The following is a 25,564-nucleotide window of genomic DNA, read 5'->3' as shown; positions in this document are numbered from 1 at the left end:
ATCATGGAAGTACAGATACCAAATGAGGAAAGGAAAGGACATAAGCAAGCCGCTGCACCTCTTTCATTAAAGCAAATTTTATTTTTGCTCCTTAATACTGTTCCAATTTTTTCATATAACAAACTACTATAGTTGCTAGAAAAACACTTGTTAGTTTTTGAAGACTAGAAGGGACCATTATGACAATCTAGTCTGTCCTCCTTTGTAACATAAGCCACAGAATTTTGCCCAGTAATTCCTGAATCAAATCTGTTTTTTGGTTGAGAACATGTTTTTAAAAGATATCGAGTCTTGATTTAAAGACCTTCAAGTAATGGGGAATCTACCACATCACTTAGTAAATTTGTTCCAGAGATTGATTACCCTAATTGTTACATTCAGATTAGAGTCACGGCAAATATTTATCTAGCTTTGTCTGCAAGATGAGAAGTGTCTGTCAGAAATCTCACATAATTACTTACCATGGCCAAATTACCTCTTAACTCTTTCTTGAATGAACTAAGTGTACTCATCATCTTTAGTATCATGCTATAAGGTGGGTTTTCCAGATGTCTCATCATTCTTGTATCTATTCTCTGAACCCCTTCCAATTTTTCAACTTTTTTTTTTTTTAAGTGGGAACCTAGAATTGGACACCATTTTTACCAATAATGGTTTCATCAGTGCTCTACACAGAGGTAATATCACCTCCATTCTGCTATTCAGTTTTTCATGCCAGCCCTCTTAGCCACAGCATCCCACTAGGAGCTCATGTTCAGGTTATCCACAGTAATCCCTAAATCCTTTTCAGAATAACTGCTTTCCAAGATACAATTCCCCATCCATTAAGTATGACCTACATTCTTTATCTCTCGATGTCTGACATTGTATTTGGCTATCTTAAACCACGTGCTGTTCAAATGAGCTCAGATTACCAGGCGATTCAGATTGTTCTGTAGAACTCACCTGGCTTTCACATTATTTACCACTCCACCAAGTCTTGTCATCTGCAACTTTGTTAGCACTGGTTTTGTATGTTCTTCCAAATAACTGGTAAAGGCCTGGTCTACACTACAGAATTAGATTGATGTAAGCTGCCTTATGTCAACCTAACTCTGAAAGCATCTGCACTAAAATATAGTTCCCACCAATGTAAGTCTCCCACTATGTTGACTTAACTCCACGAGAGGCATAGCACTTAGTTTGATGTAGTTAGAGCGACAGTGTCTGTGAAGACACACTGCGTTACTTACATCGCATGTTGGCTGTTAGCCTTGCTGCGGAGCTCACAGCTGGAGCCCGGGCAGTGAGCCCTGGGGTCGATGAGGGGGAGCGCCAACTGTGAGTTCCCCCACACAGCTAAGTTGGTGGAAGCAGTTTGGGTGAGGACGCGCAATACTAACAGAAGGAGCATAGTGTGGGTGTGAAACACCATTTTAATTACAGCGGTGGCTGTAGAATGACTTGCATTAAGTTGACTTAATTTTGTAGTTTAGACATGCCCAAAGATATTAAATGGCACTGAGCCAAGAACAGATCTGTGAGATATTCCCTTAGAAACTCCCCTTTTAGGATGATGATTCTCCATTTACAGTTGCCTTTTGAGATCGATCAGTGAGTCAGTTTTAAATCTAATGATGTGCTATATTGATCTTTTCTAATTCACTACTCAGAATGTTATATGGTATTAAGCCAAGCACGTCACAGAAGTCAAGATAAATTGTCAAGTACCCTGACTTGTAATAGGAAAAAATGTCAAGTTTGTTGGTTAGTACTAATTATAGTCTCCTCCTCTAATCTTTCTTACTGACTTCACAGCCTCTCCATTACTTTGTCTTGGATCGGTTTCTGGCTAATTGGCCTATAGTTATCAAGATCATTCCACTTATCCTTTTCTAAATATTGACACATGAGATTTTTACCAGCTTTCTGGAACTTTCTAATATTCGTTAAAAATCTGTATCTGTGTTTCAGAATTCCTTAACTAATTCTTCTAAAACTCTTAGGTGCAAGTTAACAGATCCTGCAGATTTTAAACTTCTAAACTTGGTTTAATGTTTTAAGTTGTGGAATCAGTTGCAAGATGGGGAGTGGGAATTATTCTTGAGGATCTGTTGAAAGATATGGTCCATCATATAAAATGCAGAGAGCCATTACTTAAACTCTCTTCCAAAGATAATTATCTGAGACATGGTGTGTTCATCCTCTCGTTGATTCTGTCTAAACTCTTCTTGCATGTCGTTAGCTTTGAAGGATGAGCCTATGTATTTACCTTGTTGAACAGCAGCACTGACTTCAGTGATAGAATTATTGTTTATGAAAGTATATCTGAGGGTATTCTCTGGTCTGGTATGGTCCCCAGTCAGACTGAAGACCCATGCTCTGGACCTGTCAGACTGTTCTGCCATGCAGCAGCAACATGGCTTCTCCAGACATTACATCTTGTAAAACTTATCTACAGCAAATTTATATCCAAACAGCAGCAGAACTGGTGGTCTACTTAGTGACTCTTCTAAAAGAGTTCTGAGTTTGATCACAAATTTGTAAATCTTTCGCAACAAGCATCGTGTCTATTTTTCTATAACACCTAGCACCGTGGTGGAATGATACTGATTCACATGCCTACTGTTCCTATAACTATAAATATGAACAATAGCAGGGTGTTTTCAAACTTCTTTTGCCATGTAAGCTCTCAAAATAACTTTGAGTTGCCCTTTGATGGTTCCTGAAGATTGATCCTTAGTACTAGGTTCAGTGTATTGATATCAGCTTCATACAATAAAAACGTTACAGCCATAGAGTGATCTTCTGATCAGACTGCAACTGAACCCCATCTTCAAAGTGCTGTTGGACTTATTAGGAGTGCTTTCAGTTTCTGATGGATTTAGGTTGATGTTTGTGTGACATTATCCTTTGTAATGTGGACTGGTGAATCACTGTCTTACCCCAAATCCCTCACTTCTGGAGCATGTCTTACCCTGCTTAGCTGTGAGAGCTCCCCACTCCTGGACAGATTACGCACAGCCTCCAGCAAGCAAATTGCTCCCAACTCAGTGAGTGAGTGCCTCTAACCAGTCCGTCATGGGATTATGCAATGGTATGATCCCAGACAACACCCTTAGTCCCAGATGTAACCCTAGGAACTACCATTTTACAATATTCAGTGCTGCCCACTGCAAGCTCATATTTGTCAGTTTATCAAAGAAATTGATGTGCACCAGCCTTGTCACTTCAAGTGGAGTCTCGAACACACATTTAAGCACATGCACTGCTTTAGATAAAACAGACAAATTTATTAAGTACAGAAAGATTAAATGATTATAAGTCAGAGGAAAACGCATCATATTTGATCAAGATAAAATAAAAGGCAAATTGCATTCTAAACTAAGGTTAACACTTTCGGCAATCTTGCATATTCAGATGATTCTCACCACAGGCTGGCTCGTCTGCCTTCAGCCAGCCCCTCCCCTTGTGATCGGCGTTTCAGTTACTTCGTGGTGTTTGCAGATGGAGGTGGAAGAGACCGAATGGCAAAATGTCCCCCCCCCCTTTTTTAAATGTTCCTACTTCCCTCTCTGGGGATGTGCAGCCTCCCCCCCCCCCCCTTCAGAGTCAGGTGACAAACAATGTCCTTGTATGGCATCCTCCATACCTGAGTCAGTGAGCATCCCTTTATAGATGATTAAGCTAGTCCGTTGTTCCTGGAAAAGCTGGTTTGTTTTATGCCTGCCTTAGTGAGGCGCGAACTGCCCATCTGCTCTTGGAGAGTTTTGCCTCAATCTGCTTCAAGCTATGAAACACACTTTTGGGAACATTACCTAGTGAAGCTTCATAGCCATACATATGCCATTGCAATAAACATATTACTATAACAATAAGGTTCAGTATGTTATGAGCATTCCAAAAACATCTTACATGACATACTTTGCATTAAACAATACACAGTTACACTGTAAGGATGATCATTGGTGGGGGTGGAGGGATTGTGTGTGCAGTGTGTCTCAACTTGGCAGTGCCATCTCTTAATTTAGGGTCAGAACTTCAGTTATTAATAAATGCCAGAAATCATCTGTAGGCAATGGAGTAAGCCTAAATGCTAATGTTAATTAGAGCATAGCAAAGCTGGGACTAACTGTGCCAAGTTTGGACTTAATAAACAGATTTTAAAAGGTAAAAGATAGGTACAGTTGGCATAGGGGGAGATTAGTTTGGGGTAGATGACTTGGAAGTTTTGTCCTGTGACTAATTTAAAAGAGCTGATTTGGTAAGAGATGTCAGCCCTCAGAAAAGGGTGTTTCTACACCACGACTTAACTTTTTCAAATAGTGGTTCCTGGCAAGAGTGATCCAAATCTGCAGCAGTTATTACAAGAATTGTGGGATTTCAGGTTTTCTTTTCTTTAAAAATAAATAAATAAAGCTTGTTAAGATTTGTCTCTTGATCTAATGCTTTATGGATTAATTTAGAAAATAGATAAATCTTCATAGTTCCAGTCTTTTTTGTGTAGGCATCAGAAAACTGATTGGAGCTACTGCTCCTGCACTTTCCCCCACAGCAAAATCTTTCTTTTAAACATGAGGTCAGAAAAGTTGCACTAAAATTGGGCGCAGCACTAACAAGCTTAGCCAGTGTATCATACATCTGTATGCTCTGTCGCAGCATCCTTGCTACTTCAGTCCTAGGCTTGTCTTTAGCTAAGTAATGGCAGATGTGGAGGAGGTGTTAATTTAATATGGATAAACGCTTCAGATTATAGTGAGACAATGAAAATCCTTTCCAAGTGAGGCCTAAGAATTTAAGCAGAGGGCTCCATAATCTACTGCATCATGTGGCCACTGAATGTCCTTGTCAGTGGTGGCCTCTTCAGAAAGAGAGCTTTATAATACGGAGAATTCACCTTTAAACAGATCAGCCTAGTCACTTAACTGATTTGGATGGCTCATTTGTTGCCCCTGTTTGTCGTTTCTCTGCAATACCGTACATAAAATATCAGAAAATGCTGCGGTCTCTTTGAGGTTGTAGTCAGACTGAAACAGTAACATCTAGATGTTTGAAATGAATTCCAAGCTCTGAGTAGGGGACATTCAAAGTCTATGAACACTTTAATACTATTAAACAAGTATTCAAAATGCATATTACACACTGTCTTTGAAGTATAATTATGAGGAATGGATGGTTAGTGAGGTTTTGGCATTGGTTCAGAGAGGCAAGAAAAGGTTTTGTATGTAGTTGAGGCCTGAATCTTTGTAAAGCAGAAGATGCAAAATATATTTTTTTAAATATTTCAAATGTTTAAATGTACCAAAATTGTAAGACTAATACGTATTCTGGTGCCTGAAGACAGCAAGTTGTACCAGTCAGTTATCCATGTATTGATACTGCAGTGCTGAAATCCCCTTATTTACTTGTTTGGCTCCAGAGTTGGTTGTCATTTGTCAGATCTTGCTCAACATCAAGAGTGATTTGAAAAAGGAAAAACAGCCTTGGTGATAAACTGCTTGCTTTTGTTTCCATTTCAGGGAAGCCCCACAGTACTGGCAACTCTGAACGGATTCAGCTCTCAGGAATGTACAATGTTCGAAAAGGGAAAATGCATTTGCCAGTCAACAGATGGACAAGACGCCAAGTTATCCTTTGTGGGACGTGCCTAATAGTATCATCGGTGAAAGAAAGCCAAACTGGAAAGATGCATGTTCTCCCTTTAATTGGTGGAAAAGTAAGGGTTTTTAATAGTTTTTGAGGCTGCTCATTTAATCCTATTTTTCACTGCTGTAAGTATATATGGGGCTTTTCAGGCACAGGGTTTCCAAAAGAACTGACACTGTGGGGTCTGATAATGAAAACACTTATTACTGGACATAACACTTACTAACTGGCTAATCCTGTTGACACTCAGTCTGCTTCATTTTTATCTCCTTGCAAAGTTCTTGGATTGAGAATTTAAAAATGGAAAAAATCAGGCAAACTCAATTAAATTTTGTTATCTTTTTTCACGTAATATTAATTGTTGTGTGTGTATATGTGGCAAAAGACACATTTGTATTGTGTTTGCTGAGAAGTACGTCACTTTACCCATTGGCTAAGTTTAGTTTTCATGAGGTTGCCTGTGTAAATATATGTACTTACATTTTACAGGAATTCCACAGCTTAACTGTAAAAATGGCACCATCTTATTCAACAAATCTATTTTATATATTCAGAGTTGTACCTTTCTAGTCATTTAGTGTTTATTGCTATTTGCTTATGCTACCTGTTTGCAAAGAGATTAAGCTGGGTTCTATTCTATTTTGTGCATCATCAAAATTTATTCCAATCAATTATGCCTGTGAAGCATCACTGAAGACAATACAGTTACTACACAGGAGCAACTGGAGACCCAATATGGCCTGCAGAACCTTCATAATTAGTTGTGATGCATAAGATGAAAAGAATCCTCCTTGATTCTTGCTGATTTTTGCAGGGCTGGCAGCTGAATGTCTCTTTTAACCTTGTATACTAGCACATGTGAGATTGAAATCGACTGAGACGCAATAAACATGGAAATTCATGATATCGTATACACAGACAGTTTCCAGAGTTCGAGCACACTTAATATTCTATATTAAGGCATTTTATTTGCCTAATCTAGTTGTGTGGAGCTTCCCCTCTTCTAGCAACTTTTTTCTCTTCTCTCCGTCTACACCCTTTTTTTCATGGAGTGTGTCCTTTTCCCTTAGCCAGAAAAAAATAAAAGGGATATTCCACAACCCTCTCCCCAGCAGCAGAGGGCATTACTCGTTGCTGCACACTGGGAAGTGCAAGATTTAAGTGTTCCTAGGCCTGCTGTTACTTCTAGGGAAGCTACAAGGGAGGAGTAGTGTAAAATCCTACCATCAAAGATAAAGAGTTAACTAAATGGGTCCTGAGCCTTTAAAGGGTTTTGTTCATGGAATTGGCAAAAAGTATGTCTTTGCTTATCTGTCTCCTGTAGGATTTGTTTATGTGCAAGGGGTCAAGTTGAAGGTGAGGGCAAACAGAATGCAAACTGAGTGAAGCCCAGAAATATGTGCTGAAGGCCTACACTATCTAGACTTGGGTGAGGGACAGTTGGAACAGTTTTGTTTAAAAAAGTTTGTTAAAAAATATATTCAAAAATTAAATTAAAAAATATTCTCCCACCCATTTAAATCCCTCTTGCGTTTGCTGGTTTGCAAAAGGCATTCCAGAATGTAGTGTTGTAAAACATCACAGAAACATCTTGGAGTCATACATTGTATCAGTTTCTTTTTAAATTTCCCTTTTTAAAGGTATATTTTTTAATGGTGACGAAACTAAAATATATATTCTTTGCAGCTCCTTATTGGCTATATAAAAGAAGCTTAAAAGTCTTTCACAAGGAAATGATTTTATGTGCTCTCTCCCTCTCTCCTCCCCTCCCCCCCAGTTCTTTTCAGGTCATTCATATATCTTGCTGAAGACCTCCAGCAAAAAGGAGGATGTGAGGACTTGTTTTTATGCATTTGGAACATCAAGATAAAACTAAACATTGATCCTGGGTTTTATATAAAAGGATCATCAAAGGGCACGGAATATTTTTTTTCACATTCCACTGTTAAAGGATTATCAGCAAATACTTGTTTAAACTGGAAAAGCGTTATTGCCAAATTGCCATACCCATAACCCATCAGATATACATATCTCCCATTCCATTTCATGGTAGGAAGAGGCATGTGATGATACAATTTTTTTTTAAAAGCCCCAAAATGCTACAAAATTGGCTTTATGGCAGTTTATTTTTGGAAAAATCTTACTATATTGAAATCTTAAGAATTATCCAGATCTTCATTTCAGCTCAAACAGTACAGTTATCTAATTTAATTCAAGAGTCCTATTAAACAATTCAGGTTTCTTAATCTGTTGCTTGCATAGGTTTTGTGGCTCCTTGACACTGGATTAATTAGATCCCAGGTTTAACAATACTTAAGAGGTTTTTTGAGCAGCTCCTCCTATTCACAGCTTCACTTTGCCCGTGATAGTTGTACACTGCCACTTTCCAAATGTAGGCAATAATTATTGTCTTTTTAAATACAGGTGGAAGAAGTGAAAAAGCACCAGCACTGCTTAGCATTTAGTTCCTCCGGACCTCAGAGCCAGACCTATTATATATGTTTTGATACCTTCACAGAATACTTGCGATGGCTTCGACAAGCATCAAAGGTAAGAGCACGTCTAGCAACTAGAGTTCTCCTTAGTTTTCTAACTAAGAAAAATGTTGTTCACTTTCACCGTAATGGCATAAACAGTTCTGGACCTGTGGCTGAAGTGAATTTTTTTGTTAAATTACATTTGCCCATAATATGTAAATAAAGAATACTAGTCAGATTTACCTCCTTTCCCTCATCTTGGTGCAGCTCATTATTGTAGGCAATAAGGCCATTAGAATAGAGAAGGTCAGTAACATCTCTTGCCAAGATTTCAGTGTGAATAGTTGTGTTTCAAAAATAATAAACACTGTGGTAATGCAGGAAATTTAGAGAACCCAAAGACAGTGCTAGATTCTTCAAGTACCAGTTAGAGGAGATTTTTCTTGGGAATGTTGTGCTTCACTTTTCTTTTAAAATAGGTAGTTTAATGACAGGAAATATGTTTATATCTTGCCAATTGCTGATCAATTGTTAGTATTCTCCAATATACTGTATTTTGGTACCTATTCAATATCACAATGTGTCAGGGCTGTTATTGACTGTGCAGTCAGATTACACTTTTTATACACCTACCAGTGCTAGTCTCTTCACATATGGAGCAGCCCACCTTCTAGCTGCGCTGGCGACTTTCCCCTCCCATTTTAGTGTTCCTTTGCATTTGCCTTGTCGCTGAAAGGACTAAGACAGGGCAGTGGTGAGGACCCTGTTCAGCATGATCTATTTTCCTCATTCCCCCTCAGTGGAGTAGTTCTGAGCAGCAGTTGTGGTAGAGTTGGCAGCAGCCCTGCTCTTTCTCCTGCCACTCTGATAGAATAGCAAAGAAACATAAGATGATGCAGTAGGGAAAGCCCCTTGCAAGGGGACTGGAGGTACTGAGAATTCAAGGGAACCGCAGAGTAAAAGAAAATTAAGTAATTTAATAGAAATCCCCGGGGGATGGGCAGGGTGAGGCAAGAAGAAGCGCTAACTAAGCTGACAACTAAAACGTTAAACATCAGTCCTAAAATTTCTGAATCAGTCCAAAAATGTTTAGACTCTTATCCATGTCTTACCGTGTGAATGTGTGATGGGGAGGTCCACTCATGTTCAAAAATGAAGGCTCTGAGCATGTTGTAGTAGAGTTGATACACTTAAAAATACATCAAGTATGTGTGTTAAAACAGGCTTTGCAAACAGAATTTAGGGTTTTGAGGCTTTAACACCATTTGCATTATTAACATCTTACTGTTTGGTGCCATATTACCTTGTCTTGAAAGGTTGTTTCTGCATTTGTCTTTTTCTCTATTATAGTAATTTTTTCCCCACTTACTCCTTTAATCAGGTTCTTTGCAATGTCTGATAATAATTCATACTCATGTATCTTGTGCAGTAAAGGGTAAAGAATGTTTCAGTTCTTTTGTCACTGCTTACATAGTTTTCTCCTTGGCTTTCCACTGTATATTTTTAATGTTCCATTGATTCTGCATTTACTTGTTTTGGTGCTCTTTACTGTAGTAAGGTAGTTTGTGTGGTGCTTTTTGAAGAGATGTATAGATTTATGGCATTCCAGATCTCTTTCCATCTGCCTTGTCAAAAAGGCAGTATACATTATCTAGTGAATGTTTGAAGTATTGTGGTTTTTTTAAGAGGATTGTTAATTTTGTGCTCCTATTAGTAAACTGAGCTGAATTATATTGTAGCTTTCTTTGGGCAATAAACGTTTGCTGATTTTTTTTTCTGGCATAGATTGCCCATTGTGCATTTTCTAGTACATCTATTTTAGGATTTTGTATCGCTCTGATATTGGAACACCAACCTAAAACTCCCTGATTTCTTAGTTGTGAAGCCCAGGTATGCATGGTTTCGGTATGGTTTGATTCCACTTTTGAGCTTGTTCTTGTTGTTCAGTGGATCTTTATATAAGACAACTGTTGTTTTGTCTCCAGCAGCTCTGACATCGGGTGAATGAAGGACAGATCTCATGAGTGAGGATAAACAATGTAAAACAATGAACTTTAGAAGTAGAAATAAATAGCTAGAAAGTCCCATTGAATTACTGACAGCGTAGGCTTGTTCTGTACCATGCTGTGCTGCTCTCTTGCTCTGTCTCACCCATATGACTTACAGTATTGGGAAGGTAGCCAACATGAGGACATTTTCCTATAATCATGACATCGTCCCTTTTTTAAATGCAAGAGGGGGAACTCAAAGCCTTGTAGAGCTCTGGGCTTGGAATGTCAGAACTGAGGAAAGTGGCTAATATTAATTGGCAGTTCAACACTTCAGTACATTGTGACAGCACATAGCAAGTGAAAAATTGAAAAAATCTTTTTCATAGTTACACATCCATCTAACTAGATTACTCTGTCCCAGTAGTAGCTGCTTTGTAGAGTCATACTTTTCAGACAGAACTAAAAATGTTAGAATGAAGTTTCTCTAAATTGTTTGTCTTGTAAGATAAATATGAAAAACAAGTGATGCTAGCTCAGCTAAATGTGGTGTTGTGGGGAGTATCATGCAATAACAGAACAGTATGTTACTGAAATAATCAAACTAGCAATAACTGCACATTTATATTTAGTTTGGCTACAGATGCCAGTACCTGCAGAATTCAATTTAGAAGTTGAAGCAAACAGTTCCTGGGTTACTTCTACAAAGGGGAAGGATGAAAAGAATCTACTAATTCTGTGGCTTATCCAAATGGAGTTCTCGTATAGTAAAATAAACCCTAGTCCTGTAAATACAGAAATGGAATTATCTTAAAGGATGTTGTCAATTTGAAAGCTAGTCCAGTTAAAATGGTTTCAGGCACTATCATACTCAAAACACCCTTGCAAACGGAAACAATACAAATGGTGCTGTTTAAATGTACAAACTAAACAATTTCATTGTTAGCTTTTAGATGTAACTTGTAATAGGTTAAATGTTTTATATGCTATCTCTTTTTAAATGAATACTTTTGGGGCAGAGAGGATGTATAAAATTTGTAGCCATAATGTAAATATTCAGATATACTCACTGAAATGTTTTTTTTAAATACATTCATTACTTAGTGTCATCTATTTGGATTTTTTTATTAACACTCAACATTATTAAATCCAGCAGTGTTCAAAAGCACTTTGTTGTCTATAAAGGATAGTCTTAAAGTAATGCGTGTTGTCCCTAATACTATCCATCTGATATGTCCTGACAAATGCCAGTGAAAACTTTCACTTACTGGTATATTAAAAATAAAATGCATCATAAATTTAATATACACAGGAGGAAATCATGGCATTAGATACCTGCTTATTAAAAATTTCATTTTCATTTTCAATTACTAAAATCTTAAATTGAAAAACCATTAGGTAGTAGTATTTCGAAAAATTGTCAGATGTTCCTCTGCACTTTATATACCTCAAATAGTTAAATCTTGAAAGCTGACTTCGCAAAGCATTGCTTGCTTTGACAATATTTTTGTAAGGGATGTTTGGAAGATGACTATTTGACTATTTTAATAGAATGTCAAAGAAAAAATCCCTAACAAATCATATGCAATAGGAAAAATTGATAAGGAAACAGATTTCATTGAAGCTTCCAAAGAATTAAGGATGGGTGAATTGTCTGCATCCAATAATTGAGTTCAAAACCATTTCTTATTTTATTTTGGAGACCAAAATGAATTCCACACTTTTCTACTTCTGCTTATTACTAGTTATCACTGAAAGACTAAAAGTTAAGATTATGGAAAACGTGTCCAAATGCTAAATGTTAACTAATGCTGAAAATAAAAACAAGGTGATTCAGAGTGTGCATTGGCCAAGACTACCCTCTGCTTCCACCACAATATATTTTCCGTTTCTTATTAACGGCTTTTGGATAGGTTTGCATATGTCGTATGTGTGCGCATACATTTAAATAGGCTGATCACATGTAAACTCGTACACAGAAAAGATTGAATTGTGGGGGGGAGGTAGAAGTGGAAGAGATTACAGTGAATTCTACTCAAGACTGAGATTCAGTGGGATCATTGCAGAAATGCTGACCTAGATATGGTGACACACTTACTCCAAATAGGTCAGTTTTAAATATGCTGATTTAGCCTCAAATGGAATGCTTTTAAAAGCTGGAAATGTGCATGCTCTTCACTGATTGCCTTTTTCTATACTGTATCATAACTTTTTAGTTTTAATTTCTAAATATTGTAATTATAGTTTGAAGGTTGTTCAAAAGGGGTATAAAGAGGATTTGGTTTTGTTAATCTAGTACGTTCATCTTATTGTCAGGCTGAAAACAAATAAGTGACTATTCTTTGTGGGGAGACTTGTTTTCACTACTCAGATATTAAAGGTATTTTGTGTAGTCTACATTAACTTGAAATGAAGATGCTGATACTTCTACAGTTCTTCAGTGCAAGTGATTCAGGTTAAGGAGTTGATTCTGGACTGTTGCTTCATAAATTTTCAACATAAACTACAGGAGTAAGAGTAGAAAGAATATAATAGTAATAAACAAAGAGAAGCAAACATATTAAATTAGAAAAGTGGAGAAGGCCAGAATCTTTTTTTTTTTTTTGGGGGGGGGGGGGGTGTACCTTTATATCTTAATTAACTTGTAGGCAGAAAAGACTGAACTGAGTGGGAGGTAAAGAAATACCTTTCATTTCATGGCTTTTCACAAGACATGGGAACTTTAAACATGCCTTTCAACATTTTGTACCGGACTCTCCTTAATTGTTTGATGAAATTACCAAGGGAAAATACCAATACACCTGCCACATAGAACAATTTATTACCCTGTGTGTGCGCGCGTATGTGCGAGAGAGAGAGAAAGATCAAGTCCCAGATGACGGTTGTTCCGTTCTACCTCATGAAGAGAACCCTGACCTGGATCAAAAACCTTTGAGGTTATGCTTAGGAAAGGCTAACCTATCCTACACTCTCTTGTTACACCTGTTTGAGTCACACCCTAACCAGGAGACTACTACTACAATAAGATGTCAATACAGTTCTCTCTTCCAAACAAGGACACCAGCAGTACATCAAGATCAGATATCCTATCTCAGAAAGTACCTAGTGATGGATGCTTTTCCAAGGAAGATAAAAACGTCTAGTATGTCCTTATTTAAATTGTACAATACTATGCCTTGAGAAAAAAATGGATGTTCTTCTCAGATAGTAATATGCCCTGGAACATGAGGATTCATAACCCCTTTTTATGCTAGCTAAATTGTAGATGTCATTAGTCACATAATACTTAGTAGTTGTATAGCCTTTCACGTCTTCAAGCTGCTGCACAAACTTTGACTATAACAAATGCCCAAGCTGCTTTTTTTTAAAAATGAATTGCCTTGTGCCAATGGCTTCCATGGATTAATTTATGCATTACATACAAAAGTACTTCCTTTAAGCTGTCTTAAATGTGTTGGTGTTTTTAGTTTCATTGAGCCATCCTCTTCCTTTCCAGTAATACCAAAATAAAGGAGGAAGATGACTGTGGGCAATTTTAGCTGTTCTGCATTGTTTGAGAGGAAGCCAGAATATATAATGTATACAGCCATAAAAGTTAAAAATAAGACTTAATATTCCATACCGTCTGGAAATGGGAAATGTCCCATAGTAAATCTCCCCTTGGGTTTGTTTGTTTGTTTATCTTTCGTGTATGAAATTTTTAATTTGAAAAAAGAAAATTCCCAGACTCAAACTAAAGTAAGATGGAGTTAAGATTGAGTGTACATGTCAGTAATGTAGGATAAAATACATATAATTGTACTGTAAATTCTCAACCTTAACTGCATCTTTGTTTCTGAATTAAATGAAATCTTTAAATTCTGGAGCACAATGTGGCAGCCAGAATCAGGGACCCTTTGCGTGGGCCTGCTAAATCTGATTAATCTGGCCTTGATTTGCTATGCCACATGCTTCCTCTTGGTTGTCTTTATCAAGATGATGGAGTTTCATTTGCTTGTATACCAGCACTTCTAGTTGTGTGTGCACCAGAAGAAGTTGGATTCTACCTGATACTTTCAGTTCCAAGACAAAGCTCTGAGCGAGAGAGAGGTGCACTTGGGGGCAAACCTTCCAATATAAATTGGGTACACAAGACTACATAGATTATTACAGTTTCCTAGACCTGAGAAACCGAGTTGATCCCTATGCTCTTGTGTATTTGTTGCAATTTGTGATTGGAGGAATTGCATGTTGGTTCAGTGGTTCCTTTTTAAAGGGGCAATAAAGATTAGAAAAGTGCTTTGCTAAGCTTTAGTTTAGTCTAGTAACTAAAAGGTTAATTATCTCACTGTGAAAGTGTGCTAAGGAGCAGCTGTCAGGATTGTTCCTGTTTGCTAATAGAGACTGGGAACCATAAAAGGTATGTTTGTTGAAGCACATGTTTTAGCCTGATGTTTTTTTAGTCCAGAGGCAAAGGTATTCATATGAGCTGGACATTTTCTAGAAGTGATTGACCTTGGCTATTTTGATCTCCCATCCTTTGGCATTTTCTCCAGTACACATTAGTGTTGAACTTGTTTGTAATTTGTGAAAGCTAAGTAAACATGTAGGTTTTTTTGGTCCTCCAATCAAGTAGCACATGATCCACTAGATAAGGGAATAGTTCCAGAGGGGTAGCCGTGTTAGTCTGTATACAGCAAAAACAATGAGAGTTCTGTGGCACTTTAAAGACTAACAACTTTAATATTTGCAGGCATAAGCTTTCGAGAGACTTCAGCTCTCTTCTTCAGATGCAATAATACAGAAAATAGGTAACACAGAGGCATCTTACAGATATCCAGGTGCATTGAGAACAATGGGGGAGGTGGAGTCCGTTACTTAAGACCTAATGACGATCATTGAGTAGGAGGTGAGAATGGGTGAGCAAAGTAATTTACCTTCGGTAGTGAGACAGCCACTCCAAGTCTCTGTTTAAACCCAGTTTGAATGTGTCAAGTTTGCAGATCATTTCTAACTCAGCAGTTTCTCTTTGGAGTCTTTTTTTGGAGTTTTTTTTGGAGAAGTACAGCAACTTTCAGGTCAGAGACAGAATGCCCTAGGGAATTAAAGTGTTCTCCCACTGGTTTATGGATGTTATTATTTTTGTCTAATTTTGTGTCCATTTATCCTTGTGCACATTGCAGTAGAATTTAGATTTCCTACCTCCTAAGATTCATTGGCAGCAACTTCAGGAAACTCATATAAAATAGCTTTTTAAATGTGTTTAAAGGACTTTTTCTAGTATATGTTAGCTGTGCAGTTGCCTTTCTCCTTTTTCCTAATTCCTTTTGAATAAGACAGTTGATTTCAGGGTAATTTTGGAGGCATCAGTGTGTCCTATCTAACCATGCCATGCTGTCAATTTAAATAGCATGGAGGGAAGTGGCTGCATCATTACTTAATTGTAGCATATATGTAATGGCTTTTGTTCTGTATCATGCACAGAAGGAAACGTCTAGGGAAATAGCTGTATGCTCCTTTGAGGATTGTGGGGCGAGATCAAGCATTTATATAGAAATAAACTATTAAATTATTCATATCCTTAAATCTTTCATCTTTCAGTACTGTAAATATATTCCACAATGAATGACAGAAATTTAATCAGTGTGTATCCTCATGCATCATGTGCCAATTATGGAATAGTGCTGAAAAACTCAAAGAAATCGAATGTGTTGCTGATTAGTAAAGTAGCTTTGATTGCCAGTTGCACTTTGTTTGTTTTTGAGGTAGCTTAAGATAATCAAGTAGGTGAACATTTTTCCTTTTGACTGCCTGCTCATTAAATTAAAAATGGTATGTAATCAAGTTCTGTCCATAGGCTTCATTTTATAGACTGAGCAGATATTACTAACATACCATTTTAAAACTCATGGTACTAAGGCAGTGATTCCCAACCTTTTTGGCTCAAAGGCCACAGGTATCATTTTCACAACCCTGAAGGGCTACCAGTCTCCACCAGCAGCCCCACTGAAGACAGACAGAAGGAGTTCAGCGAGGAGGCTGCCTCCCTCTTTGCTGATCTCCCGTCCTCTTGGCTGCAGCAAGGAGCTTGCACCGATCTTTTAGCCCCCCACAACAATGCACTTTGCCGGGTCCTTAGGCAGCGACTCCCTACGCAGCCAGTGGGAGGGAAGCAGTGGGCCACTTTGAAAGCCCTCGCGGGCCACGAGTTGGGAATCACTGAACTAAGGCATGGCCAAATATAAGGACATTTTAAAATTTGTTTCCAGTTCAAACTGATATCAGAGGTTTGGGTTTTACAGAGCTTTATAAATACAAATGACCAATCCCAGTCCAGAATGTAGAGGAGGCTTGGACCAATTAAATTTGTGGCTGAATAAACTGAAACCACTCCAAATTTTCAGGTTGGCATTTCTCTCCAGTTCTATTTAGCTATTATTCCTGCCCATTCTTGGTGGTTTCTCAACCCTCCTGTTTGTATCTACAGAAGTTAGTGAGCTTTTCTGTTCCTACATAATTCAAGACTTGAGGAAATTTTACAGTCCGTTTTTTTTGAGGTGTCAGTGTGTTGCATACAAGCTGCTCTCTAGTAGTTATTGTTCAGACCCGCTCCTGAAAATGACTCCTGTAAACCCTTGCCCACAATATAACATATCTTGTAAGTCAGAGAAAACAGCAGCACAGCACATACAAAAGAAAAAAATCATATAAACTTAGAATATTGTTTGTTACAGTACTTTAACATTCGTAACATTGATGTTACAGCTTTTTATTTATTTTCCAGTGAAAAATAAAAGCCCTGAACTACACTTGTTTGTATTTTATATGGTGATTATGAGATGGTCACTTCTCTGAGTAATTGGACCCAGTTTTTTCATTGCTCCTTATGCTGTGCACTTCCCTGGTTGAGATGTTGTTTGCTCACTCATCACAGACTAGCATCATTTTTTTTCATTAAGAAATACAAGCCTGTTTTACCAAATGGGATTTTCACTCCATTAAGAATTTCACAAAAACAAATCAATGCGGTATTGAATAACACCAGGGATAAGGTGCGTTTTACAACAGCAAAACACAGGATGTGTTTTTTCAAATTCAAATTGATAGTGTCTTTGATTTAAAGCATCTCTTCTAACTTTGACGATTGGTTTTTTTTATGGTTTTGAGATTGCTTTAAGTAAACCAGCCTTCTGCACACATAGACATAGTGTTCAGATAATGCTTCTCTGGAAGTAGAGGTCTAAAAATAAACCTGCAGTTTCCTTTTAGTGGTGATTTCAAGTACTGAAATATAAACAAAACCTCCAGTTTCCACACCGGATCTTAACTTCCTTTTTTGTGTATATATGAAACCTTGAATAGTAAGACCTTTGGTCCCTAATGATATCTAGGAGTTCCTGTCTTTGGTGGTTTTTATAGTACATTCATTCATTGATGACACTGCCTGAAAAAATCTGCAGTTCAGCTCTTAGTGCAAAATTGTCAGTGGGCCTACTTCTTGTGTTGTGACATTGTCCTTTGAAATAATGGAGATGAAAAACCCACGCTTGCCCTTCAAGTTACTACTCCATTTTACCAACATAATTTATATTTTTTGTCTGAATAAAGCTGAAGCAAGAAAAATAACTATGGAGCCCGTACGTGTTTGTGTCCCTGGAAGAACAAAAGAATGATCAAGTTTGAAAGTTGCTTTGTGAAATGAGAATAGTCTAGGTTTTTATTGTAATTGTAAAGCACTTAGAAGTGATTCTTCCTCTATTATCTATTGCTGTGTCCTGAGCTCTTAGAGTTGCTATTTCAGTTATGAACCTCAGTTTTCCAGAGTTTAAAACTTGAGCCCTGCAAATCCGTGGATATCCGCTTTATATCAGATCATTTTTCGGCGGCTGGTGTATCCGATGCAGATCTCAAAGATGGGGAAGGGGCTCTCTGCAGCTCATAGCCTTTGAGATCTGGGAGTGGGGGCTGGCTGCTGATCAGCAGTTCTACTGAGTTCTCCGCTTGCCTCCAATCAGCTGTTCCATGGGGCTTCTCTGCCAGCCAGGTTGACACCCAGCAGGGGAAGCCCCCACGGAACAGCTGATTGGCACCCAGCAGGGGAGCCCCTGCAGAACAGCTCTTTGGGGATCCTGCCCTGCAGACTGCCATTCAGTCAGCGGTTCCACAGGGCTCCCCTGCATGCCTATCAGACGTGTGGGTGCGGATGACTACGCTGCGGAAGACCGTCGGCAGTAAGTTGATTGGGGCGGATGTGGATCCACATTGATGTATCTGCTCAGGGCTCTATTTGTAACATTCTTGTTAACAGTACAGGAGTGAAGCTTTGTATTCAGGCTGACTAGACTACAGTTTTTTCCTACCTGTTAAAATCAGTGAGATGATCTTTAAGTATAAGACTCCAAAGTAAGTGGTGAAGCTTTTAATTTTCTTCTTCCAGCTAAGCTGTGACTTTTTCAGTGGAGGGACTGGCTGGCCGATCAGTTCAGCAGCAACCCCCTTGGGGCTGGTCGGTTGATCAGTTGTTTGGTAGCGGCCCTGGGGCTGACAGCTGCTCCAGCTCTGCCCCCACAGTCACAGAGGTCCTGGAAAGTCACGGAATCCTCATCCTATCCTTATTAATAATAAATGTTGTTCTGCAGCACACTCTGTATATCTAGGTATAAAAGACTTGCAGATTTTTTTCTGCTTAGAGTTAGAAATTTCATGAGGTGCTGTGTATTGATTTAATACTTGTGGCACCTTTAATCCAGAAAGTTCCCAAAGTACATTGCAAAATACATACCTATTGCTGAAATGTAGTCCTCTCTAAAATAGTTCCAGATAAACCTGTGTATGTGGCTTTTGGTGGGGGGAGGGCAGGAAGAAGGGGAAATCTTTTTATTAAGTACACAGGAAAAAGACCCTTCCCTTACCCAATGCAGTGGAATTATGAATGTCCATGTCAAACACGTATGATTTCCTGACTCTCTATTAAAGTCTCACCTGAACACAAACATTAAACTGCATGCTACTCAAGTTTCTCTACTTTGGAAGGACTAAAGGGGGCTGAGTTAACTTTGAGATTTGGATTGCTGTAGTTCTAGGGGCATTCCAAGTCTAAGGTTTAGTTCACTTGCTCATCTCACTGAGATGTGATAAAAGGAGGCGAGTTCTGTGAATATTTGCACAGCATGAGGAATTGTTGAATAATAATCTTTTAATTTGTGGGATTTGGGTGATGAAGGCATGGGAAGATAAATATGCCAGATTCTCCCAGAAAACAATTCTTAGGTGAGAAGTTAAGTAGTGAAGAATGTCAAAAACCATGGAGGCCTGAGGGAGTCTGATTTTCTAAGTTCAGACCTTTTAGGATGCTTCATATGGCATGTTTTTATTTTAAATCTAAATAAAATAAAAGTTTGAATTAACTTGCCCAAAATCTTGCAAGTAACTTTGAAACAATTCGCTGAACACTAACCTTTTCTAGGAATAGAAACATCTGATAACATACAGTAGTCAGAACAGCTAGCAGTTTGATATGTTATCCTAGAACAAAACTGAGGGTCTTGGATCAGGAAGTCTAAACAGAGCCAAAATCAGCGAGCCCCTCAAGGAACAAAACTTGCAGAAGAGAGAAAAAAAGATTGCAACTTGTAACACAAAATGTCCTATGAATTTACCACTGCAGACGTTGCATCAAAATAAATTTAGGCATAGTGTAAGATTTTGATAATCCAGACTTAGTGCACAACTGTGTGGAAGAGTTCCACCATAGTTACCGTAGGTAGGTAGTTTGTCTTGGTAACGGCTTTGACGTTTCTGTTGACATCTAATAGAAAATATGGCTAGAAAAAAACATTTCAGTAAAAATTCAAACTGAAGTAAGTCTTAAGTTGCATTTGAGAGTGACTGTTGTCTGACTTCTCCTGAATGGAATATGGGTCAGAACATGTCAGCCCTTCAGCTAGCACCTTTCCTAAAGATGCCTCTTGTTGGGAGGGTAGGACCCAAGCAAATAATTGTTGGACTCACTAGTAATCTCCTCAACAAGGAGTCGAAAGACTTCCCAGCAAATGCTGCAGTGAAAACTCCAGTTGCTGAAGGACTCTGCCAGCACAAAACAAATTGGAAAACATGTTCTTGCTAAAATAAATTAGACTATTGAGAATGTAGCTACTCCTGATGTCAGAATATTATGTCAGTCAGAAGGCATTATTATTCTGAATCTTGCAAATGCTTGATCAAGCTATTCTGTAGTATGATAAAGGATTGCCATTTTGAGGCAGAATGGGTTCACAAAGTGTTGGCCTCCAGACTGGATCCAAGCAGTGAACAAGCATAGAAAATATGCTATTGATAAGTTTGTTTTTTTTAACTCTAGTTTGGGAAATCTTGGCAATTTCACTTAGAAAATATGCTATTGATCGTTTACTTACCTGTCCATACTCCATGGACTGAGTTACAGAGAAATGGTCTTAATTTCAATCAGAGAATTACTTTCTTTCATATGGCAACTTGAAAAACATTAAAGATTGACATCTATGTTTGTTATCCATTTGTGGCTTCACTGTGGTATGGAATGAATCATGGCCTCCCTCTGCAGACAGATCTTAGAGGGCAGTGGTTTATTTGATGTTCCTTGGTTTGACTGTCTTTTTCACATTCAGATATTGGTTGTCCTTAATTTTCCATTTGTGTAGTAGGTAATAGCAATGCCTTTGTGGTTCTGTTGCCGTTCTCTGTGATCCATATTTTGCATGGTATAGTGAAGTCAGGTAATTGGTCTATAGGATCCACGATCAGGTCTTGATTCTTGACCCCACTGTTCTCCCATAGCCCCAGCCATTTGTCTTTTAGCGATAGTCCTAAGGTTTTGAAACCTTTGGGCTGCTAACTAGAGGGGATTCCTGTACCAAATGCAGCATCTTGGGTGTTTTGAGATCGTTGTAAATAGAGCAAGTCTGCGTTGGTTATTACCTGCTTGGTTTCGTGTACCATTGCAGCTTCTCTTTGGAGGAATAGTGATTAAGATAGCATTTCTCCATCTTCGTGCATATCTCCATGATCTATCTGTACAACCACGATGGAAAGAAACACCTGAATGTCACCTTCTGTGACATCAAAGTCAGGCACGAGGATTTCCCAGAATTGATGAAAACCACTGCCCAGATGAAGGCTGGGAACAATATTCTCCACAAACTAGCTGAGGCCAATTGAGGATACAGATACTTACCTTTTGTGGACAGCCACCTTAACCTTCGTCTTCTGTGTAACTGATTATTGGATGGGCAGGTAGCATGCATACGCAACTAATCTAAATTGAACACTGCTGTTAGAATTGTCACACAAGTACTGAAGTTAAAACCAATAGAAAATGACTTGAAATGAAGAAAGTAGGTATGTTCTGCTATCACCAGTACATTTGAATACCTAACAAGGTTGAATGCTTGGGGATTGTCTATACTGGGAAGCTTACTGCCATAGAGAAATATAACTATAGTGGTATAGTTAGGCTGATAAATATTCCTGTATAGACAAGTCTTGCTTGCAAAATTGGGAAGAAGCCTAGGATTTCATCTGAAGTGTTCAAAAAGAAAGTTCCAAGATGATGACCTGAACAGGTAGAGGTGTTTGTATGTAGGTAACTATTTTTTTCATTGGTCTTTCTCCAGTAACAAACTTTTTGTTGCACCCTAGTCTGAATGCAGCTTTAAAGAAAGGGGGTAGACAGGAGGAAATTATAACTACATTGCTTTAAGTTCACACCTTAAGGTTTTCCCAAAAAACCCACTTTCCTGCATAGACGAGGCCTAACTTTGTACATACAGCTGGTTCAGTTGACACCCATTTTCAGCAACAGGTATTTTTGTAGTATAGCCGAGGTTTTAGAATAAACATTGAGCCAGTAAACAGTCCTATCAAGTTTTGTGACAGAGGTGGCATTCTGTTGTTGGACAAAGATATTTCCATAAATATCATTCTATAAAGGCAAGGATATAGCTGTTGATTCACGGAGGGGTTTGTTATAATGCTTACTGCTGCAAGCAGCTAAAGATTTGTAATGAAACTAGACCACCTTTCAACTTTTCAAAATACTTGGTTTCCTTCAGATTGCGTGACAAAATGCTGAGCAAAGAAAATTGTGTGGAGAGCATTTTGATCATTCTAGGACAGCACTGGCTTTTGTGAACTCTTGTTTACATTTGTAAGTCTTACTACTGCATGAATCATAGATGATAGTTTAAAAATGCCTCTGTTCCCTGGGAGTCTTCATATTCTGATAGTCAGAGTTCTTTCCTAAGTAAACTGATTCTAGGTGGAGAATAATAGAACATTTACTGGCTTTCATTGCCTGATCAGAGAGAGTACTCTGCCAATATCATTAGGAATAATGATGCTGGAGTAGAAGCTGCATTTTATTGTTGTAGAAGTGAGGGTAAAATGCAAGTTGACCGTTTTTAGAACTCATTGTTATGGAGGAACATATAGTAGTAGTTTATTGGTGCATTAAAAATGTGGAATAGGACCTAGAATAAAGACAGTCACATTGCCATTGCAGAGTAGGCAAAGAAAGCACTTAAAATACTGTAAGTCTGAGTTACATAACCAGGGTTGCACTATGGACTTAAAGCAGTGTTTCCCAATCTTTTTGGCTTGAGGGCCACAAATATCATTTTTACAAACCTGAAGGGCCACCAGTCTCTCATTAAAAAATGTATTGACGTTTACAGATTAAGGACTACAAATCACTACATATTTCAAGTAAACATTTAGTGCAAAGCAAATTAAAAAATGTAACTGTTAAAAACAGTCACAAAGTTACACCTACAAATTTCTTGTTGTATGTCACACCCAAAGCACTAGATGAATGACTGTCACTACACACTGAAGCACATGGTCTGGCAGCTAAGTCACAGTGGGTGGCCTGCTAAGTGCGCACCAAAGCGGAAGGCACTGATTTTTTTGTTTTTTTTGTTTTTTTTGAGTCCTGCCCCGCTTCAAGCATGGTAGGTACTGGCTGCTCTGCCTGCTCACTTATCTCCCGTCCCCATTGCTGCAGCAGGTAAACCACACGCGTCCTGTAGCCCTGTGGACTCCACCTTGGATCCTAGGCCGTGGCTCCCTTCTGCAGCCAGGGGGATGGGAGATCAGTGCTCCTCTCCCTCTGGCTCCAGCAGGGACCCCAGCACCTATGGACCCAGGCAGAGTGCTTTGCTGTGCTCCTTGCTACAGCGAGGGGGAGGGGAGTGCTGACCTCCCCTCCCTCTGACTGCAGCAATGAGCCTGCACTGATCTTGTAGACCCATGGCAACACACTCCGCTTGGGTCCTTGGGCAAGCGGAGGGGAGCAGCAGGCCACTTAGAAAGACCCCGTGGGCCACAGGTTGGGAACCACTGATTTAAAGGATCTTGAGTCAAATTTGTTACAATTTTATACATTAAAGAACATCTGGATTGCCATGTTACTGTGCCTTTAAGTCTCCTTTTGAAATATTAATGGGAAAAATAAATTTCCATAAAATCTATTCAGACATTTATCTTTGGAAAAACATTACTCGGGGAAGAGAGTATAGCTAAATGTTTTATTTGCACCCAGGTAGTTTTTTTGTTACTAATTAAAAAAAACCCTGAAAATCAGGACTTCTGAAATACAGATTTGGCTATATCCTTGAGTATGTAATTTAATTATAAGAAATGTAAGCTGCTAACATTCCTGTTTGGGGGGTGAGGAGGGAACTGGCTTCCACTCTGTAAGCAAATGCACTGTTTTTTTCTGGAGTTAGAGTGACTGAAGTGGCACCAAAAATGTTGAATGCTATCCTTTGTGATCCTCTGCCCAAAAGCCTATCATTTGTCTTACAGGATTATTGCTACAAATTCTATTTTATGTGAACAACAGTAGGCTTTGCATTTATGCATAGCTTAGGATGAATATAACTGAAGAAAATTGAGATTTGGCTGGGTCATGGGTTCTTTCAGTTTGAGGATTATGAACAGATACGGGCTCCTGATCATCCTACTTTCTGTATTGGTGAAAGGGGGAGTTTGCCAATATAGATGAGGCTGAGAAACATTGGGTTCTCTAGACAGAACACGCCTGAAGTCAACTTGAGCAAAAATCCATGTCTTTATTGTGGTGGTAATTCTAGTTAAATCTAGATTTTTTTAAAATATTTTTTTAAGTGGTGCTGCTGGAGTGTAGTTCTCATTCTGCGTCAAATAGCCTTCTGGGGAGGAGCTTTCTTCTGTTTATCTTTTCTATCGAGGGGAAGGAAATCTAAGTAGATATTAATTGTTTTTCTGCAGATTGCCCCTAGCTGCAAGGCATTTTCTCTTACCCTTTTGTGTGAAGATTGCTCGTCACCTGTTTTTTTGAGCTATAAATCCATTGTTGTGATTTTTATCCATGCCTAGGTATTTCATGTACCCTCCCACTGGAGTAGGTTTTAGAAGAATGCTCTTATTTTAATAATCAAAAAGCAAGTACAAAAGTCATGCACGAAGTCACATTGAATGTGGGTCGATGGAAACACAAGATTTAAATCCCCTTTACAGTTTAATTTGGAAACCCAGTCATCACTTCAGTGTTTGATCAGTTCTAAAGTTGAATATTACACTTTTAAAAAAACTCACTCTTGTGAACTGAGAGAATATATTGCAAATAATTGCTTCCTTGTTTTGGGGTTTTTTTTTGTATCCCTTGGTATGAATGTAATGCAAAAAATCTGCCCTTCTATTTTGTTCCCTTCCAGTTTGTGGTAGGGAACAGTGAAATATTGGAGGGCAAAAACACTTTGTCTATTTACGGGTCAGTGAGAGCTATGGAAAAGATCTGTTAGCCATATATTAATATTCTCCAGAATATCTTCCTCAGAATATATCTTTGTTTATAAACCGTATATGGATTTTGATAAAAATCAATAAAATTGAGTTGTCTGGACTAAAACCTTTTTAATAAGTATTTTTTCATACCTTTCAGTTTTATACTAGAGGCAGCTTCAAATCCACTTTAGAAGTAGATTAAGCTAATTTGGAATAAGGCACTCTTATTCCAGAATAAGAGCATCCATACTGGGGGTTAATCAGAAATAGCTTTGCTGCTTTAAATTCACACTGTATCTTAAATATCTTCTCAGTGTAAACAAAGCCGTGTGTGATGGGGGAACCGTTGTGGTGGCGGCGGTTAGTGGTGATTCACACCTTATTCTCCACGTTCTGACATGAGCATGGGATTATCACTGTGCTCTTATGCTTGGTTGGAATGGCATGCAAATAGTACAGGAAAAAAACATTCTTTACTCTTTATGGACCTAAATAGGAAATGGATGGGCACACGAAAACAGATACAAGATGTAAGTGATAAGAAGCCAGAACATAAGCATTTTGAATGAAAAACTATAGTGATAACTCCAAAACACTTTCCATTTTCCCCTTGAAGCTTATAGCTGTGTGTTTACAAGGGAGTTGATCTATCTTAGTTTCCCTTCTTTAAAACAAATTAATGAACACTTTTTT

The 25,564-nt window shown here is 38.4% G+C and overlaps 1 protein-coding gene across 1 annotated transcript in view; it reads left to right on the top strand.

Annotated features, from left to right (window-relative positions):
- Positions 1-25,564, top strand: part of PHLPP1 (PH domain and leucine rich repeat protein phosphatase 1) — a 206,999-nt gene that overhangs the window by 98,577 nt on the left and 82,858 nt on the right. The window contains exons 2-3 of the mRNA XM_067567910.1: positions 5,499-5,695; positions 8,050-8,175. Of these exons, the coding sequence (XP_067424011.1) occupies positions 5,499-5,695; positions 8,050-8,175 (323 nt within the window). The remainder of the gene's footprint in view (positions 1-5,498; positions 5,696-8,049; positions 8,176-25,564) is intronic.

Source organism: Emydura macquarii, unplaced genomic scaffold, assembly GCF_026122565.2.
Source record: "Emydura macquarii macquarii isolate MOO-44397 ecotype Brisbane River unplaced genomic scaffold, CSIRO-AGI_Emac_v2 contig_2825, whole genome shotgun sequence".
NCBI classification, from domain to species: Eukaryota; Metazoa; Chordata; order Testudines; family Chelidae; genus Emydura; species Emydura macquarii.
Note: the sequence above shows the minus strand (reverse complement) of the source record. Positions and strands in the feature narration are given on the sequence as shown.